The sequence below is a fragment of the Myotis nattereri genome (genome assembly GCF_964212035.1).
Source record: "Myotis nattereri genome assembly, chromosome: 3".
Classification (NCBI taxonomy): domain Eukaryota; kingdom Metazoa; phylum Chordata; class Mammalia; order Chiroptera; family Vespertilionidae; genus Myotis; species Myotis nattereri.
In genome coordinates this window covers 181,961,324-181,982,078 of record NC_138077.1, presented here as the reverse complement: position 1 = coordinate 181,982,078, position 20,755 = coordinate 181,961,324, and the positions used below count along the sequence as shown (strand labels likewise).

At 55.7% G+C, this 20,755-nt stretch overlaps 1 protein-coding gene across 1 annotated transcript; it reads right to left on the bottom strand.

Moving 5' to 3' along the window:
• Positions 1-726: 726 nt before the first annotated feature.
• Positions 727-4,313, bottom strand: DMRTA2 (DMRT like family A2; the record flags this gene model as incomplete). The annotated part of the gene is made up of 2 exons (XM_081087326.1): positions 727-2,494; positions 3,743-4,313. The coding sequence occupies 2 exons, from the start codon at positions 4,311-4,313 to the stop codon at positions 1,437-1,439; spliced, it is 1,629 nt and encodes a 542-aa protein (XP_080943452.1). The 3' UTR covers positions 727-1,436.
• Positions 4,314-20,755: the final 16,442 nt, after the last annotated feature.

Below are 20,755 nucleotides of genomic sequence, written 5' to 3'. Positions count from 1 at the left end.
GAGAAGGGAGGCGTGCAGTGTGCAACCCGCCTGAGCCCAAATCTGCGCCCCGGGGAGAACCAGAACCTGGTTGCCAGCCTCGCAGAACTCGGGGGGGGGGGAAAGGCTCTCGATCCGGCACCCAGAGCACTGGCCAGGCGACCCCGGCTGAGCCGCGCCCCGGCCGAGTGGGGACAGGGCTTCCAGAGGCGCCGCTCCGCCCGGAGCTCCCAGCCGCGGGCCCTCCCAGGCGCCGCGGAAGCGTCCTCCCCGCACCCCTGAGGGTCAGAGCACCAGCCCAGACTTCGGTCCAGCTTCTCCCTGGAACCACGGCCTGAGCAGGAAATCAAGACCTTTCCAATTCCGCTGCCCGAGGAGCCCGACGGGACTCGGAGTGGTTTTCTTAGAAAATAACATTTATTTCTAGCTCATGTCTCTGCAAAGGAAAGCACGAAGTGAGCCATTCTCTGCAGCTGCGTGTCCCGCCGGCCGCCCTGGGCCGGAGCGTGTGGCGAGTCCCGCAGGAGAGGCGGGCCCGCGGGAGGACCGGTCCGGCTCAGTCCCAAGTCGCTCTGTTCCCGCCTCGGCGCTCACCTTGACCGCTCCTGAGGGAGAGGCCGGCTCAGGCAGGTGAGCAAGATCCGTCCGGGAGTTTACAATAGATTTAGTTTATAAAACCTGATACGTACAATGCGCGTAGAGTCTAATTTTTTCCATGTTGTCCTTTTTTTTGGCTTTTTTCACGTTAATACCGAGGTTCACCTACAGATTACAATTAATAACTTAGAATTCCATTGTATAACATGATACACTGGCTTGTATATATGTGTATAGGTTATATATAGATTTATACATATATAAAAACACACTGCACCACGGGAACCCATGCTTACCGGCATAAGCGACAAAGAGCGACAAATACCGCAATGAGGAAAGTGCACCGCAGAACTTTTCCGTTTTTAAAACAATGATATCGATATATATGTGTGTCCCAAAGACTCGACTCAGTGCCAAGAGATTTATACATCCTAAATTTGTATTTGTTAGAGCAAATATTTAAGATTCTTTAAAGGGAGGGGAGACACAGAAGACAGACTCTCGGACCATCCTGCCATCCATTGGAGCGCACGGGCGAGATGGGCGTGCGCTACGGAGGCAGACTTCGAATTCGCAAGCATTGTCGCTTTTGCAAGGGCTGGGGAACCTTAGGGAGGGGGTGGGGGAGTGAGGATCAGGGCCTCGCACCTCCTCCGAGGACATCTGCATTTGTAGCTGCTCCACTTTGCTCAGCTCTTCCCACCCACCCTTCAAAACAAAACTGGGAACCGCCTCGGAGCGAGAGGACCCCCGCCGGGAAGCAGAGCGCGCACTGGGCGAAGGGGGACCGGCCGCCCACGGGGACAAGGCTGGGGTCCCTGTTTGGGGGCCGCCCGGCGCCCAGCTGCCAGGACCCTCCCCTACTGCTTCTCAGGGGCGCCATTGACCATAGGCCCGTACAGGCCGCCGCCGTAGGACGGCTCCTTGTGCACCGCAGCCGCGGCAGCGGCGGCGGAGCGGTCGCGCATGAGATCGCTGAAGGCGTAGTCCATGGGCGGGCGGAAGCCGAGCGTGGGCACCAGGCCCGCGGTGGAGTAAGGGGCCATGAAGGCCAGGCCGCGGCTGTGCGCCGCCGCCGCCGAGTAGGCCAGGCGCAGGGGACTGAGGCCGAGCGGCGCGCCCAGCGGGTAGGCACCTGCGTCGGCGGCGCCGAAGTGACTGGCGTTGGGCTGCAAAGGCGAGAAGGCCGAGCGGCTGCTCAGCGAACCCAGCGTCCCGGGAGCCATGGCGCCGGCTAGCAAAGGTCTGTGGTGCGGGGGTGCGGCGGGGCCGGCCTGCAGCGGCGCTGGCAGCCCGGGGCCCCCGGCGGCGGCGTCAACACGGCTCAGCCACCCATCTTCCGCGGCTGCTGCTGCACCCACTGCAGCCTTATCCGAGGGCGCGGTGGGGCCGAGGCCGGCCGCCAGGCCCCCGCGGTGGTGGTTCAGCACCTGCTCGATGGCCTGCACCACGTCGCCGCCGCAGCCCTGCAACACCAGCTCCAGGACGCCCCGCCGGTGGCCCGGGAAGACGCGCGTCAAAATGTCCAGCGGCGTCCGCTGCCTTGGACCCGGGGCCCCGCCCAGCCCTGGGGCTGGAGGAGCCTCTGCCTCTTCTCTGTCGGCCTCCGAACCGGATTCAGAGCCCAGTGGGCTGGCGGAGCCTGGGCTGTCCTCCTCGCCGCCGCCTCCGGGCCCAGCGCTGCCCGGGCAGCTGCCACCTGCCTCCTTGGAGGCCTGGGTCAGGGGCGACCCCGAAAAAGACTCGCCGTCGCCGTTCTCAGAGCCCGAGCCTGGCCGCACCTCCGGGGATGAGGTCCCGGGACCTGAGTCCGCACCGTCGGGCGTTAGGGGCTTCCCTGGTGGCGGGGGCGGGCTGCCCGGCCGGCCTGCTTGAAGCAGGGCCTTGGGGAACAGGTCAAACTTCTGTAACTTGGCCTCTGGGAGGGGAGAAATGAGGATGTAAAGAGCAGTTAGCAGTGGGGAGGCGACCACACCCACAGCACCCCAGCCCTTGGCACCACAGTTTCCTTTCCCAGGGAGCCCCCCCCCCGTCCTCCATTCATTGGGCTCCAATGCCCCTTTCCTTTTGCCCCACCATTCCTTCCTCTGGGTCCCTACAGCCCTGTTTCTCCTCCCCTGCCCCCAGGCAGCCGTCTCCGTTCTGTACCCAGAACCCCAACCACCTGCACCGAATAAGTCGTCTTCCTGAAGCGTGGAGACTGAACCTCCACCGTTATCCCCCTTCCTAGCCCTGCCCTGCCCTGCCCTGGAAGAGGGACCTGGCCCTGGGTTCAAACAGGAGCCAACATAACTTCCAGCTGCACCACCCCTTATAGAAAAGCCGACCCAGGCCGGGGTGCCCTCTGGCCCCGGGCAGCAGAGCCTGTATAGGAAAGCTTCTTGGACATCTACAAGGTCCCAAACTTCTCGACAGGCAAAAAACAAAGCCCCTGTTTCTCAGCCACCCTTTCCGAAATTAAGACCTAAGAAATTCTTGTCTCCCCCGCTGAGAGGGCCCCAAAGGCGCCCGCCAGGTCTCCTCCGTCCCCAGAAAAAGTCCAAGGAGTTTTGAAGAAGAGGGTGGGGCCAGGCAGGGAGTAGAGGAGTAAAGGAAAGGCCTCGGGAAGGTGAGAGCGCGCGGACTCTGAGAAACCGGGACGAGTGGGGAAAGGAGCAGGGCGAGACCTGCGGTTGTCCGAGGAGCAATGGGAACGCGATTACAGGAATCACAAGTGGAAAGAGAACGAGTTGTCTTGACACCTAGAGAGAGAGGGGCGGGGCGGAGGAGGGGGCTCGGATAGGGTCGGGTTTCCGAAGAGAGTGGGCAGGAGAGGAGGCAACTGCGACGGGTGGAAAAGCACAGAATAGAGGAGAAGAGAGACGCGCAGGCTTCCGCGCTGGGGAGAAGGCCCGGCACAGTGAGCAGGGAAGCTGGAACCTGTTTAGAGGAGATAAGACTAAAACGTTCACAATTGGGCCCGCGGTGAAAGAAAAGTAAAAGGCAAATGCTTCAGAAAGGGGAGGACAGAGAGTTTATGTACTTATGTCCCACATCAGGGCTGGGTGCGCGGTGAACTCTAGCAGAAGGGACGTTTGGAGAAGGGGATTCTGCTCTGTCGGTACCCAATCAAGTCCCTGGACCCCGTTACCGCTCCCCTCTCCTCCCGGCCGGGCCGCGCTCTCACCTGAGCTCCCGGCGCCCGCCGCGCCTCCTCCAGTCCCCGCGGGCGCTCCGGCTCCCGGCCCCGCGCCGTCGGCGGCGCACACCGAACCGAAGACCTCGTAGGCGGGTCGCGGCGGGATGATGCCGTTGGCCGCGGCCAGCGCCAGGCCCTCGGCGGTGCCGTAGAGCAGCTGGAGCTCGCGCGCCTCGTTCTCTTCCTGCGCCTGCTGCCTGCGCAGCGCCACCTGCGCCGCCATGACGCGCTGGCGCTCGGCGATGAGCGTGCACTTGGCGCACAGGCAGTCCTTCCAGCGGCAGTAGCGCTTGTGGCCCTTGAGCGCCGACACCACGCCGTGGTTGCGGCAGCGCGCGCACTTGGGGGTCCGCGGGTACTTTTCCGCCGCCCGCAACAACAGCGGGGGCGCCCGGAGCAAGCCGCCAGCCACGCTCACCGGCAGCGAAGCGGCCGCCGCCGCCGCCGCCGCCACCGAGGCCACAGATGCCACGGGCGGCCCCGTCGCTGTCGTGGCCGCCGTCGCCGCGCCGGGCACGCTGGGCAACTCCGAGCGAAGCTCCATGTCAGGACCTGGCATGGAAGACAGTGGGGAGAGGGGAGAGACTTGGGGTGAGGAGGGCACGGTGCGCGACGCTAAAGCGCACCCTCGAGAAACCCAGGCTGAGGGAGGGAAATTTCGGAGCCAGAAGTTTGGCTCCTGGTTGTCAACTTGCTGGGAGGAGGTGCCTTTGGAGCCCCCTTGTAAGGCCGAGCTCCCCCCACCCCACTCCTTCCAGAGCTCTTCTTATATCTGATTCGTGGGCTGGGTGTTAGATTTCGTCTGAATCAGTGGTTCTGCTGGAAAAATAAAAAAGTTTGAAAGGTCACTGGTTCAGATGGATATAAGGAGAATTTAGAAAAACAACAACAACAACAATATCCCCCAAAGTTTAGCTTCATTGGGGGTAAGACGACAGAAATGTGTGATGGGATTTGTTTTAGAGGGAAGATTTTGACCCAACAGATTGATGCTAAGACAAAACAGGAACATCTGAGGGGAAATGCCAGTTTTGTGGAAGAGTGAAGAGGAGAAAAAAGGAGAGTGCAGCTAGTTGAGCTGGAGGTTTTTTTGTTTTTGTTTTGTTTTGTCTTGTCTTGCTGGTGGGAGAAGGAGAGTTCAAGGGGGAAATCAGGAATAGGAAGAATAGCTCTAGGAAGTGGGGTGAGGGTTAGGAAACAGCTCAGGGACAAAGTTAGGCCCAGGGGCCCAGAGAACCTTGGAAAGGTGGGACCTTCATAGAGTGGGAGGAAAAAATGGGTGCGGAGCTGAGTGTAGGAGGCCTGGAGAGGGGAGTTAAAGAGAAAACTCAGCTGAAGGAACTCTGGATAGGCAAACCCAGCCCAAAGATTAGCCAGCCTGAGGATCGCCAAAAACAGCGGACCTGGGTGTCTGGGTCCCCGGGTTCTGCTGCGCCGCTCTCACTGCCCTGGGGCTTGGCAAGACCGACCTTCCCAAGTGGCCCTGGCGAGAGGGGCGTGTTAGAGAGAGAAAAAACCCCGCAGCGATAGGCCGGGGTGGGAATGAGTAAAACCTGTGACACAATTAGAGTCTGGAGGAGTTGTCAGGGAGGAAAAAGTATCCTGCAAAAGTTAGGTATCGCAGGGCGGAGGTTCTGACCACCTCACTGGGCCTTCTGCTCCCCTCCGGGCTTAGGCACCAAATCAGACAGCCCTCCCCGTCCTGGGGCCTCTCGGGACCCCGCTCGGGCGCAGATCGTTCGTTCTGCTCTCAGAGACGGGTTCCTGGGATGAGGATGGTTTCGCGGGCGGCACCGAGGCAGGGGAATGGCCTCTGGAACTGACTCAGAGAGAGCACCGGACTCCACCCGCGCCACGGCCCCTGAAGGCCCAAGCAGGCCCGCTCCGAGTTTCCTCCGCGGCTTCCTCCGGGTCCCCGGGTCCCCGCCAGAGCCCGGGACCGAGTACTGGTGTCACCGTCCCACGGTCCTAGAGCCCTCCCCTCTGCGACACGCGCGGCCTCTACCTTCGGGCCCCGCGAGCAGCACATGCCCTGAGGCCAGCACGGCCCGGGCCTAGTCCACCGGGGCGCAGACCCGGCCGCGTCCTCTGCCCTCCCGGCGGCCCTCAACTACTTGCCTCCGGGCTCCGGGCTCCTCTCCCTCCTCCGCCGGCGCCGCGCGCGCCTCCCAGCTCCGCTCCGACGCTGGCGCCCCGGGCCTCTTCTCTTGGCCCCTGGCTCCTTATCTGACCGCGTCACCCTCTTTCAGCCACCATGTCCCAACTTCCGGACCCCCTCTGGACGCTGCGGAGTCCAGCCCTTCCGTCGGGAATTGGAGCCCGGGGACCGTCTGGGGACCGGTCGGCAGGAACCCACGACCCTGCCCTGGCCGCGCCGCGTCCCCTCGCGGAGCGCCCCGGACACTGCGCACAGCCGGGCCGCAGTTGCCCGGCGCTGCCAGATTCTCACTGAGCCGCTCGCCCGCTCTATTGTTGCTCCTTAGGGCTCCATTAGACAGAATTGGACAACAATGTGGCGCCTGCCATTGGTCAGGGGAGGCAGACGGCGCTCTGATTGGCCGGCCCCGCGCCCGGGGAGCCCCGCGTTCTACAGTGTCCGAAAGATTCGAAACTCCAAAGGCTTCACCGAGCGCCTCCGGGAGGGAGGGGGGCGCCGGGGAGGAGTGGAGAAAAGTGGGCCAGAAGGAGCGTTGAACATATCGTGACAAGTAGTTTCCGCGCGCTGGAGAGCGTGTGAATTGCGCCTAATTACCGTGTCTCTACGTAGACCTGTGTAACCCCTCAGCTTCTGGGGTGCGGGCTCTGCCGCGCCGCTCTCCCTGGTCGGGGGCGCGAGGCAAGACCCACTTTCCCAAGTGGCCCTGGCGGCCCGGGGCGAGATGGGGGCAGGTGACATTTCAATTACCGCGATCGGGGCGGGGTTGCAACGCGCGCGGAGAAGGTGCCAAGACTCTTTTCCAGCTTCCTTCCGGCTGTTTCCGCGTCCCCAGTCCGATGCATTTGGGGTAGTCAGGAGCCTGTTTTGATTTTTTCTGCTGCAGCCTTTAAAGAGCAAATTGTTTTAAATGTTCTGATACGATAAGGCCTCACAAAGGTAAGTGTGGCTAATAGGGCTTTTGTTTTTAAAGTGGAGCCTGAGGAGAAGAAATGAGATTGCGCCTCCCGTCCGAGCCGGCGGCGCCTTTCCCTCTCCTTTGCGCTTCTCCCCGCTCCGCCCCTCCCGAACCCCAGCCTTCTCCCCTCTTGCTCTTTCCTTCCCTCGCTTTGCAGCATCCAGATTTCTTTTCCATGGTGGCGGGATTATTTTTGTTGTTGTTTTAAATTAATAAACAGTTTGATTTTGTTTTTTAAACGAAAGTAAAAAGGGGTCTCCCTGTCTCCTCAGATCCTCTTGGAAGCCCGATGCGCACCTATGTGTCCATCCTTCGGCCCAGAGACAAGGTCGCCGCAGCCCCCAGGAGTAGTTTTAACTTCCGCCTCACTCTCCCGTCCTCACGTCAGGGCCCTGCGTTGCAGCTCAATCTGCAGAGGTAACAGGTTTCGCATTTTGTTTCCCTTTTGTAAGGCAACATCTGGAGTTAACGCTGCGCTCCTCGGGCGAGGTCGCCTGGGGTTTCTCTATCTGTGGTTCTCTGTGGAAAAACCCCCGTTTCCTTGTTCTAATGGTCCCCCACTCTCACGTTTATTATCTACTTTTCTCTTTCGTTCAGAGTAATGAAAATTCGCTTAATTAGCCAGACAAGTGCGTCTTCCTATTGTTCTCCCTCCGCTCCAGACCACGCGTTTCCCGCTGTGCTTTCGAACTCACAGGGCCACGGGGTTCTGGCCGAAGCCACCGGGGCGCGGACCGACTGGGCGTGCACACTCGGCCCAGGCGCCTCAGGACGCTGCCGCTTCCACTTGGCACGACTACTGGGTGGCGCCCTACCTGCCCAGCCGCCTCTGAGGTCTGAGGTCTGGGGATCTCAGAGAAAAGCGCGGGCGCGAGGAGCCTGGCCCCACTGCAGACCCAGGAGCCGCTGGCGGGTTCCTCCGGGAAGCCAAACCTCAGGACCAGAGGGGGGGTGGGTGTGCAGGGGGGGAGGGCACAGAGCTTCCAGAAAGTTGAGTAGGCCTGTGCATGGGTGCACTCTGACCCGGACAGATTCTATGACAGTGGTAGAAACCAGACCATTCGCTTCTGACAAATTCCACGCGCTGGAGCCTGAGAATTCGTTTGAGAGAGAGAAAGGGGTCACCCCCCCCCCAGGGTCTCCCGCATGAAGTGAGGGTAAGGGAGTGAATCTGGGATAATACGTTCTTCAGGAGCATAGGACCCAGACCCCACCTTCCAACAGCTTTCCTTCCAAGTCAAGGAAATCTTTGCATTAACTGGGTCCTGGAGTTGAGGGGTGGGGAGTGGGTGGAAAGAGAAGACGGAAGCCAGATCCTGGGAAGGGGTAGCCAGGCTCCTCCTTTCAGAGCTTCCTTGGACTGTTTTCCAGAAATCATTATTTTAATTTTTTAAAATTTATTTTATAGAGAGGAAGGGAGAGAGAGAGAAACATGGATGTGGGAGAGATACACACTTGGCTGCCTCCTGTAGGTGCCCCAACCAAGGATCCAACCCCAACCTTAGTAAGTGCCGTGACTGGAATGGAACCTGCCACCTTCCAGGGCAAGGTCAGAGGTGCTGACTCCAACCAACTGAGTCACACCAGCCAGGGCCAGAAATTATTTTAAGCCTCAAACGAGATGAACTATAGAAACCAGCCTGGCTTTCAGGGGTCGGTGGCCCAGACACCCCATGTCCACATCTTGAGACCACCAAGCCACGGTGAGATCCCCCACTCCAGTTCAATGAGTAAACCTGCGGGAGCCCAGGATTCAGACTTGGGAACCTCAAGCTCTCTCACTAGTGTTAAGGAGCCTCATTTTCTTAGGGGGGGCGGGGGAGGACACATCCTGGAAACCAGCCCAACCTGAGGGAATCTGCCCACCCCTCCAGCAGGTGCCTCTCGCTCCTCTTTCCTCCTGTTCACAGGCCCCCAGGTCCGAGACCCACAGCCTTTCTTCTGGTGCCCCCGAAGTTTGGGTGCTCATGTGAGTGAATGTGTCCTGGAGAGAGATAGAGTAATGCCCTGGATCGAGGTCACTGCATTCGGTCCTCCACGTGCCACTCTGGGGCTGGTGCGGGTTTGGACTCCAGTCAGGAAGAGGGGAGCAGACTGGAAGGTGTGGTCCGGCTGAGCCACCAGCGGTGGGAGGCTCCCCCTCTACTTACAGCAGAGGGTAGCTTCCCATCTGAACATACCACCTGCACCTGTGACCTCATTCTGCAAAGCCCTGCACACACCCCCATACCTGCATGCAATTACCTACCGGCAGGGTGCACTCACCTGGCAGGCTGCCCTCCACTCAAGAGGACACTTGAGCGAGTTCCATCGAATTCACAGCACTTTCGTAAGCGTGCCCACCTCCGGACACCCACCTGGCGTGTGACCTCTCACCCAGACGCCCACAGACTCCCACCCAGCCAGGAGCATATGCTCACACACTGTGCCCTCCTCCTCCGCTGCCCTAACCTTACTCCAGGGCTCTGCAGGCGGCTGGACCCCGGGAGAGAAGTCAGACCTCCCCAGACAAACGAGGGAGCTGCGCGGGCACAAGCACAAGCTCCCTCGCACGTCCTCTTAGCTCAGGATCATTTGCTGAGGCCCTTGCTGTGCCAGGGGCTGGGGCCCCGTGAGGGCTCCCAGCCGCGAACATCCACCTCCACCCACGTGCATTGCTGGCCCCAACCCCCACGCCCCCTCCCCCAGGCAGTGGTGGGATGAAAGGGGAGCCCTCGGTGGAGACCCGAGGTGAGCCTCCGGGGTGAGGGCCGCGGAGGAGGCTGGCGGCGCGGCGCCGTGGCCCTGAGAAGGAGCGCTCACTGATGGGCACCCGCGAGGCTTTGACTTTTGCGCTGTTTGTCCGCGGCCTCGGAGCAAGCAGACGCCATCTGTTTGCCGGCTGCAGCGCGTCCCGTTTAATTACCCTCCCGGCAGCCCTAATAGAGATGATATTAAACTAAATCTTTCTGACATTAAAAGTAATTATCCCCAAACCAGTGGCTCCGGGACGGAACCGCCCCTCCCGCCCCCCCGCCCCCCCTCCCTGGGCCGCGCCAGATTCCGTCAGTTTGGCTGAAACTCTGAACCGGGAAGGGGGCCGGGGGCCGCCGCGCACCCAGCCTCCTGACAACCACAGACGCCCTTATACGTACGAACACGCGTGTGGACGCGTGCACACCTGTACACACAGACACAGACACAGACACAGACACAGACACAGACACAGACACAGACACAGACACAGACACGCCACACATTTCCCTCCGATCAACTTCCCAGCAACGTTAACTAAGACTCAGCCTCGGGCACCCCGGGCTGACAGAAGCGCAGCCCCCGCCCCGAGCCCACAAAACAAAACCAAACCAAACAACGGCCCCTTTGCGTGGTCAAAGCCACGGACGCGGCCAGGGCCAGGGCTGAGGACCGGACACGGTTCCGCAGCCAGAAGAACCTGTCCCGCGCGGCGGGTGCCTTCGTGGGCGCCGCCCTGCGAGGGGCCCTGCGCCTTGCGCTTCCTCTAAAGGTCTTACGTCGCCCGGCTCTCTGGAGGCAAGTCCCACTGTCTCCCTTGACAGGACGGTGCGGTGATTTGTCCCACACCTTACAACCAGTAGGGAGCGAGCAGAATTCGAACCCAGGGGAGACCCCCTTCCCGAGGCCCGCGTTCTGCCGGGTTCCAGGCGCGGGCTGCGGCCCCGCTCCGCACGCTCACCCTCGGGGACCGCGGGACCCTCTGTGCTCAGCCTCTTCCCGGGCCCTGGGGCCTCCCCACCGCCCACTCCCACCAGAGGTGTGGGCCAGGCAGCCTCCAGAGGCGAGAGAGCGAAGGCTCCGGCTCCGAGAGCGCGGCCCGAACCCCCGGCGCAGCCTCCAGCGGCTTCGGCCCCGCTTTGGGTGCCACCCCGGCGCCTGCGTGGCGCGCGCGAGAGGCCGCCGGCCGGTGTGGCCGGGCTTTCCGTCCGCACACGCTCCTGGCAGGGCGCGTCCGAGCCTGAGACGAAGCGCGGGAGTGTTGTCCATCGCCCAAGTGCAAGCTGCTAACTTAGAGCGCCTACTGTGTACCGCCGCTCGGCCCGGAGCTGGGGTGTGCCGTCTTGCTTCGTTCGCAGTCCTTGGGGAGCGTGGCGGTCCTGTCGGCTAAGGCTCGGCCACCCGCCGGTTCCCGGGGGTCACAGTGCCGCTGAGCCTCGAGGGAGTTGGGAACCCAGATCCGACTCCGTCTCGTAGGCGTTTCCTTCTCGCCTTCAGTTCTGGCCGGATAGGCTCAGACCTGGTGCCTTCCGGGCGGCTCGATTCCTTCCAATCCACAGATCTTTCAGGGAAACCTGAGAAAACGGGCCGTGCATTCATTCCTTCACTCGTTCGCGTGCCAGCCCCTGGGGACCGGAGGGAGAGAAATCAACCGAGCCCAGGGCCTCAAAGAGCTGGCTGCTGGGGACACCGCCCCCCACCTCTCAGAACAGAGCTGGGGTGGAGTGGGGTGAGGAGGGTCAAGGAAGACACAGCGAGGAAAGGGACCCCTGACCTGGGGCCTCAGGTTTCCCAAATGGAAACATTATTATTGCTCGTTCCCATAAAGTAAAATATAAAACATTTTGGACAATTCAGCGAAGTACATTTGGAATTTATTTTTTCTGTGTACCTATATTTACAAAAATATACTTTTTGTAACTTGTTTTTTACTTATAAAATGATAAACATTTTTCCTAATAATATGTCTACGCAATCTCTTAAAGGAGTTGCTTAATATTTCATTTTATGGATGTACCTTAATTTATTTAACCATTTTCCTATTAGTAGATATTTAGTTTGTTTCCAATTTTGCTGTAATAAACATTGCTACAATGAACATTCTTTGTGAATTTGCCTTATTATTTCCTTAGGATAAATTCCTAGACTTTATTGTTCAGAAGCTTGGCTTTTTATTTATTTATTTTTTTACTGTTAGCTACCTACCAAATAGCCCTCAGGCAAGGTTGTGTCAACAAACACACCCAACAGGCGTGAATCTTGCTGATCTTTTGAACCATTCACAATTAGAGCAAGAAAGTAAACACCAATATTTTGTCGTTGTAGTGTTTACATATACTTAGTTATTTCTTCGTTTTTTTTCTATATGTGTTAGTCACTACTGTTTCTAAAAAATTCTGTTTATGTCTTTTACTTATTTTTTCTTACCATAGAGATTTTCCTTTTACTGAATTTGTAATAGCTACTCATATATTAAAGATATTAGTATTCTCTTATCTATAACATATAGCATTTCTCCATTTTTTTCTTCATCTTGTTTTGTTATTGTTATACTAAAGTTAACATTTTACTGTAACCAAATCTGTCATTTTTTTTATAGATTCTATTTACGGCATCATACTAAGGGTTTTCCAAATACAACTTTCTAAAAACATTCCCTTATATTTTGTATTAGCACGTTTTCATTATTTACATTTACATCTTTAATTCATTTGAAATTAATTTTGGTGGAAGGTGTGAAGTAAGGTTGTCACTGAATTTTCCCCACACGATTAGCCAGTTATCACACCACTGCTTAATGATCCTCCCTTTCCCCCACTGACCATATACTATTTCCTAAATTCTCAGGTGGCCTTAGGTGACTTCAGCACTTTCTCTTCCAAGGAGCTGTTTACTTTTGCACCAGCCTCACTCTTTTAATTATTGTAGTTCTGTAATACTTGTGAGGGCAAGTTATCCTCTAATTCCTGATTCTTTTTTTTTTTCTTCTTCAAAATTCTCATGGGTATTTTGGAAAGGTAGTGTTCTGAATAAATATTTTGGAATTTTCAAAGCTGGTTTCAAAAAGAAAATTAAAAAATGAACCCTTTGAAAATTTGACTTTAAAGCCTTTATAAGTTAATTTGAAGGAGATTTTGCATCTTCACAATATGTGATATTTCCAACCAGGGCCAGGTGTGCCTTGTTTTCATGACATCTGTGTCCTTTGGTCATTTGTTCCTGAGTTCTCTTTCTTAAGCACATTCCTTGGTGTGTTATGTAGCCATATGCACAGCATATTTTCACCCGTGACAACATCTAACTGGTTAGGACAGGAACCTAAGTTACTGATTATAGTCTATTCATCTCTAAACCCGCCTCTTTTCTGACAACCCCCCCCCCCCCACACACACACACACCACACACACACACACTTAAAATTAGTTCAAAGCTGAGTTTGGAAGGACCCAGGATTGGCCAAGCGGAGGAAGTGATGGAGAGAGGCGATTCTGCTCAGAGAAGCCATGCGAAGGCCCAGTGGTCTGCAGGCCCTCCTGGGGTTTTGGGAATGGTGTGCACCCCAGGGTGGTCTTCTTTGGACCTCCGTCTTCCTGGCCTCCATCTCCCAAGAGGGGCTTTGGAAATGGGGATTCCGGATTCAGCCCCTGGCCCTGTGAGCGCAGGCAGGGAGCTGCCAGTCCTCTCTGGGCTTGCCTCCCCACCAGCCTGGAATGGATTGCCCTAGCAGCCAGGCCACAGCATGTGGGGGTGGAGATATGAAGAGGAAGGACCTCAGGGCTAGGTTCTCCGGCAGGATCAGCCTGGGTTTGGGGCCACACCCCTCCTCCGAAGTCCTGTCACCCCCAGGTCAGGACCAAAATGAAAATATGAGGGAGGAATGGGGCTAGGACAGCTGTGGGCAAACTACGGCCCGCGGGCCGGATCTGGCCCGTTTGAAATGAATAAAACTAAAAAAAAAAAAAGACCGTGCCCTTTTATGTAATGCTGTTTACTTTGAATTTATATTAGTTCACACAAACACTCCATCCATGCTTCTGTTCCGGCCCTCCGGTCCAGTTTAAGAACCCATTGTGGCCCTCGAGTCAAAAAGTTTGCCCACCCCTGGGCTAGGAGGTAGAGACCCAATCCACCCTCCTCCGCCCCCCTCAGGCTACACTCACAGGCTCACCCTTGGCCTCTTTCCCTCAGGGAGTTCTCCTACTTTTACTTCCAACACCACTCCCACCACCCACCTCCCACTCCCTCCACCTCCTTTCCGGCTGGGACTGCGAAGTCTCCTTCCAGGCTGTGTATGGTGGGCAAATTCGAAGTTGCATGGCTGGCTGGCTGGCTGGCTGGCTGGCTGGGACGGGTGGGGGAGGGTGGGGGAGGGGGAGGGGGGGCTGTGAGGGGTGGGGAGGTAGTAGGGGGAATGTCCCTTACTGATTGGCCTGGAGTCCAACATGTTAAATCTCTTTCCTGGCAGTTTGGGTCTGGGGAGGGGTAGGGAAGCTGGCTCACAAGTCGGCTTCTGTGTCCCCATTGGTGGTTTAGACTCTAGGCTTGAGCTGGCCCTGATTAAAGATGCCTCCTCCAGGCCCCCAGCTCCAGGCCAGCCAGTTACCTGGAAAACTTCTACTCACCCTTTAAGACCCAATGCCCAGGATGCCCCACTGTCTCTTGTCAGAGGCACAATAGACAAATGCTGACCCTGCAAGCTCCCCAAGTGCCTCTGCATTCCACCCTCTGAAGCCACACAGCTATCCATCTTCATCTCCAAATCACATCAGAGGAAACTGAGGCACAGAGAGGACACAACTTCCCCAGGGCCAGACAGCGGGGTCAGAAAGGGACAAAACTGTTCTTTGCAGATAAAATTAGTTCCTCAGCATCTTTGCTCACAGAACCTGGCTATCCTGGGCTGGAGTCCTGCATTTGTCCTATTTCCTCGTGTCAGATGGGAGTGAAAATAAAGCTGGGAGCTGGCAACGGGAGGTGCCTCTGCTTTTGAACCATCGTCTGAACACCCTCCAGAATCAGGATTCATGGCTCAGAGGCCTTCTGCCAGGCCCCAGGTGGGACTCTGGGCCGTCTCCTTCCCTAGGCACTCCCCCCACCACCCTCCCTAGGGGATCCACTAACCAGGCCTCTGCCATGAAACACTAAGTGGTACTGCTCCCACCTGGGCCTCTGGAGGCACCCTGACCTGTCCTCTCAGGACTTCTGCTATCTGGGCCACACTGTGGCACTGCTGGTTCCCAGTGGGGCTCCCCAAAAGCAGGGGCTGGGTTCTGCACCACTTTTATTCCAGAGAACACGTTCTTCCCTCTGCGTCCATGACCTCCATGGTGTACAGAACTCATAAAATGCGTCTCATTTCTTACATGAAGGAACTAAGACATTTGGCAATATCTGTGCAAACCGGTTCCTCACTGATGCTTGGTGTGGCTGAAGGCATGCCAGAAATGGGGGCCTTGGGGGCCTTGACTGCTCTGGGCCTCAGTTTCTCCATCTGGAGAATGAGAAACTGTAGACCTATTGTACCTGGAAGTGCTCTGAAGTGTGACAAGGACTATGCAGGCTCAAGTAGGAAGATCATGATTCCTGTATGGGGTGCTCCATCCAGCTGAGGCCTTGGCACCCACCTCAGCAAGTTCCTGGTTCTCCTTACATGTGCTTCCACCCAACCCTCCAAAAGCACAGAGAAGAGTTTCACGAAGACTCTCTCCTTGTGGCTAACTCCTCAGAAAAGTGCTATGCAAATGTTACCAGTGTGTGCCCAAGTAAGGCAGATCACATTCCCAGGGGCCTGGGGACCTGGGCCCAGAGGGGCAGGCTCCGTTCTGATCTGGTAGGATGCCTGCATCTTCTAACCCTGGCATCTCAGACCCGCAGGCTCTGGACAGAGCTAGATGGGATTCACCTCTTCCCTAGAAGCCTTTCTGACTGACTGGACTGGAACTCCTCTGGCATTGACCACACTGCCCTGACATAGGCGGCTCCATCCCAGGCTGGGAGATCTGAGCCTTGGGTGGAAGCTGAGCATTGAATGTTTAGCAAAAAGTCTCCGTGATGAACGGATGAGTCAAAACTGGCCCGATAGTTATCAGGCAAAGGACACTTAAATTGTACTTAAGTTAAATGCTGGCCTGATGAAAACGCATGTCTGAAAAAAAAACATTTTCAGTGGAGATAGAGTGTGTTACATAGTAACTATGAGACACTGAGCAAATGATTTCGCCTCTCCAAGCCTCCGTACATTAATGTATGTAACAGGGATAATATGTTCCACCTCATAGGGTAGTTTTGTTAGTTCATTCATTCATATAACAACTAGAGGCCTGGTGCACGAAATTCATGCGGGGGGTGGGGTGGGCGGCAGTTTGTCCCTCAGACCGGCCTGCGCCTTTTTGCAGTCCAGGACCCCTAGGTAGGGCCCCTAGGCCTGCCCCTGCCGCTGCCACTGCTTGCTATCTGTGCGGCTCTGCCCCCCTCCCCCCACCACTGGTCGCCTCTCTCTGTGGGCGACAGGCATGGGATGCGATCACTTGGTTGGCCTGGGCCTCCCTCTGTGGGCGATCAATTGCAGGGCCCCCAGATGGATTGCCACACAGAGGGAGTTCCCACCCACCCGCCACAGTGCCGCCAGCCGGATGGCCTGGGCTTCCCTCTGTGGCCACCAACTGGGAGGTCCCGCCAACCTGGCCAGGGCTCCACAATCGATCGCTGCGCAGAAGGTGGCCTGGGCCTCCCTCTTTGGGGTGATCATGGAGCCCCCCATTGATCATCCTGCAGAGGGTGGCTTGGGCCTCCCTCTGTGGGGCAATTGTGGGGCGATGGCGGCCCGGCCTGGCGCCAGTGTGTGTCATAGCATGGTCATCTGGAAGGGTTTCTGGACAGTCTTCCAGACAGTCGTTCTGCTGTTCAGCTGTTCTGTCAATTTGCATATTATGCTTTCAGTATTATAGATTATTGTCTGTGACCTGTACCAGGCCCAGTGGCGCCAGACCTGTCATGGTCCATAGGGGGAGATATTTGTGTAAATAATCACAATAATGTGATAAGTGCTCTGCTAGGGGCAAACACAGGGATTAGAAAGAGGCCCCTAACTTGTCCTGTGGATTCCATGGGGCTTCCTGGAGGAGGAGACATGGAGTGGTAACAGCCTGAACTCTGGAGCCCAGCTGCTTGCGTTTGAATCTGGCTCATTGGTTTACCAGCAGCTGTGTGAACTTGGGCAAATAATCTCCTGTGCCTCAATTTGCTTGCCCATAAAGTGGGGTTAGTAACAGCTCCTGCTTCATAGGGTTGTTGTGAGGAGTAAATGAATTGATACCAGTAAAGCACTTGGTGCCTGGCATATGATAGATGTGATGTAAATGTTCATTATAATACCAACAGCTATTTATCAAGTCCCTACACAGTGCCAGACTAGTGCTGAGGGATAAAACAATCAGATTGATATGGACCCCACCCTCATGAAGTTTATATGAGGCAAAATCTGAACTGAGCCTTAGAAATACAAATTTTCGCCCTAACCGGTTTGGCTCAGTGGATAGAGCGTTGGCCTGTGGACTGAAAGGTCCCAGGTTTGATTCTGGTTAAGGGCATGTACCTTGGTTGCAGGCACATCCCCAGTAGGAGATGTGCAGGAGACAGCTGATCGATGTTTCTCTCTCATCAATGTTTCTCTCCCTCTCCCTTCCTCTGTGTAAAAAAAAAAAAATCAATGTTTTATAAAAAAAGAAATACAATTTTTTTTCGTATCTAAGGAGATTTTGAGAAGAGCAGAGGGCAGCGCAAGAAACTCAGGGCTGTTGATATTTCACAGGCAAGCAGAGCAGGAAAACTCTGAGGGTGGCCTTCCAGAGAGGAAGGTGGAACACTGCAGTCCCTGGAAGGCTAGGGGGAGGTGTGTGGGTTCGAAGCCATCCAAGCGGATCAGAGGGGCGCCTGGTGCACGGGAGCAGGCGAGCGCTGTGGGCTCAGATCCGGAGTGGGAGCTCAGCTTCTCTCCCTACAAGCCGTGTCTCTGGGACAGTGACATTACTCTGAACCTCAGTTTGTGAAATAAGGATGCTAACAGTAGTGACCTCAGAGTAATTCAGAGGATGGGGTGGGAGGACAGAGCCTAGAGCCCCTAGCATTGTGCAGGGCTCCGCTAGTACTCAACCAATTCCTTTATTCTGTCTCTTCTCAGAAGCTCCAGTTGGTTTTGCTCCAGCGCCAATTAACTACCTGCTTCAGTAACCACTGGGAGCACGACTGTTGTGCGCCAAACCCTGGGCTGGCTCGGGAAATAAACAGATAATTGCGATCTGGTCTCTGCCCTCACGATGCTCCCAGATGAGCTGTATGTTAAAGAAGGAAGTGACCAGCTTATAAGCACATGGACACCATTTTCTGTTTAAATTCAGTTAGTAACCCCAACTTACTGTGTGCTTACCACGTACTAGTCATTTCGGTAGGCCTTGATATGAAGTGACTTAGACCCTTTGGGCGGCTCATAATCTGGGGGTGCAATGTGAGGGGTGGGGGGACAAGGCTTGCAGAGTTCAGAGGGAGCAGTGCTATGAGAAGGGCAGCCCAGGGCTGAGAGTCACAGCACAGCCACCCACCTTGGAGGGTGTGGCAACGGTGGGGGACGCCATCCTGGAGGAAGCAAAGAGGAAAGGAACATGAAGAACGAGTGAGTGGTGGGCGTCTAGTTGTGATGGAAGAGTCCTCGGGGCAAAGGGAGTAGCGTGCAAGGCCAGAGGTGACAAAAGTGAGTGCTTGCGGGAAATCTCAGATAGTAAGGATGTGTGGTGTCGAGGACATGGTTAGTGATACAGGTGGGGAGGGAGGGAGGGAGCACGTGACAGGAGTTTTAAATCTAAGCCAAGAGTTTGTGTTTTATCTGAAGGGCAAGGGGGAGCCTTGAAGGGCTGGAGCAGGGCTGTGGCGTGGTGAGGCAGTGCTTTGCGGCTCTTTGGCCCCTTGAGTGTGGCTCTTCCACAAAATAGCACGTGCGGGCGCACACGTACAGTGCTATGGAAACTTCGTGGCCCATGTGCAGAAGTCGGTTTTCAGCCTGGGAGAGTCTATTTTGAAGAAGTGGCGTTAGAAGTGGGGGTACGTTCGCTGAGGTCGACCCCTCAGATTGAGGATGTTTTTAGCAAAGGCCAGCTTAGGAGTACCCTAATTAAGTTAATAACAATGTACCTACCTATATAGTTTGTCTAAAAAATTTGGCTCTCAAAAGAAATTTCAGTCGTTGTACTGTTGATATTTGGCTCTGTTGACTAATGAGTTTGCCGACCACTAACCTAGGTGAGAGACAATAAGGGTTGAAGGGAAGGCATGTCAGTAGGACAATGTAGAGGGCCACCAGGGAGGCACCTAGGCATTTTCTTATAATTATTGTCAGCTGAACTCAGAGCATAGGCAGAGCCACACCCTGGGAACATGCTTCCCCAATAAGGCTGGACATGTTAATCAGGCAGGGGCGGAACTAGATATGTAAAGCTAGGCCTTTAAAATAAACCTGCTGTGTGGCTCAGTCCGGTTTTTGCCGCCTCTCCATCAGAGAGGATGGCGCCCACCTGGCCCCAGCTTAAAACCTATTTCTGAGTCTTGGTCTTTCTTTAATTTCTTAATCCCCAGCTCCTCCACTCAGCAAATGGACTGTTTCCTTTTCCATGCGGGACATGGAAGAGAGAGAAACAGCCCCCCACAGGACAACAGATTTTGCAGATGTCACAGCTAGAGGCTATGGGATCCTTCTTCAACCACAGCATGTGCTTAAAAAAGGTACTGCTGAAATTCCAGCTCCTGACACACTGGGGATGAGTCACTTTGGAGAGCCAAGTTTTCTACAAAAAGATGTGGCTTTCCCTTTTTTTGCACCCACCAGCATTCTTAAGACGTTGTATTATTGTAATTGTTATTTGAAATGCCTTGGTAATAGGCACACTTGCCTCGAAGGTGGTACTGCATCATCACAAACACAGCAGCTCTGGAGTCAGGCCTGGCCCACGCTCTGCTCTGCTCTTCATTAGCAGTGGGGTTCCGCAGGCCCCTTCCCCTCTCCAAGCTTCTTCAAAATGGGGTCAAGATCACTCACCGGCAGGGCTGTTGTGGGTTATAGGACAGTGGTTCTCAACCTTGGCTGCACATTAGAATCACCTGGGAATCTTTTTAAAATCCTGATTTCTGGGCCTCATCCTCTGGAAATTCTGTTTCTTTGTTACTAATGTTGTGGCCCCACCCCATAACAAAGAAACAGAATTTCCGGAGGATGAGGCCCAGAAATCAGGATTTTAAAAAGATTCCCAGGTGATTCTAACGTGCAGCCAAGGTTGAGAACCACTGTTATAGGAGATAATGTATGTAATGTTCCCAGCACAGTCCTGGGCACAGCCTAAGTGCTCAGCAAGTTAGTTCTCCTCCTCCCTCCCTACCATGACACTGGGCTTGTCTGTGTGGACGCCAGTAACAGTGGCACTGGGGGCAGGACTTGGACCTCCCCCGAAGGGCTCTGGAGCAGTGCTCCTGGGCATCACAGGTCTGCTTTTCACCTTTTCTGTCTATGCCCATAAGCTGCTACTTCTCATTGCTGTCATCACACTTTCCTTTTATAATCCTACTAGAGGCCTGGTGCAAGAGACTCATGCACTCAGGGGTGGGGAGGTACCTCAGCCTGGCCGGCACCCTCTCGCAGTCCAGGAGCCCTTGGGGAATGTCTGACTGCCAGCTTAGGCCGGCTCGGAGTGGGCCTAAGCTGGCAGTCAGACATCCTTAGCTCCTCAGAGGTGGGAGAGGCTCCCGCCACCTCCACTGCTCTCGCCAGCCGTGAGCCTGGCTCAGGGCTTCTGGCAGAGCAGCACTCCCACTGTGGGAGCACACTGACCACCAGGTGGCAGCTCCTGCATCGAGCATCTACCTCCTGGTGGTCAGTGCGTGTCATAGCGACTGGTCGTTCTGCTTTTTGGTCAATTTGCATATTAGCCTTTTATTATATAGGATGAGTTTGCAGACCAGGTAATAGCTGTTCTATTTTACATGTTATCTGTTGGTTTGTTTAATCTTCATTGTTATCTCAATTTTATAGCTAAACAGCTGAGGCACAGGAAGGTGATGTGACTTCCACAGGCACACTGCTAGTAAGTGGAGTAGCTTGGACCCAGGCAACGTG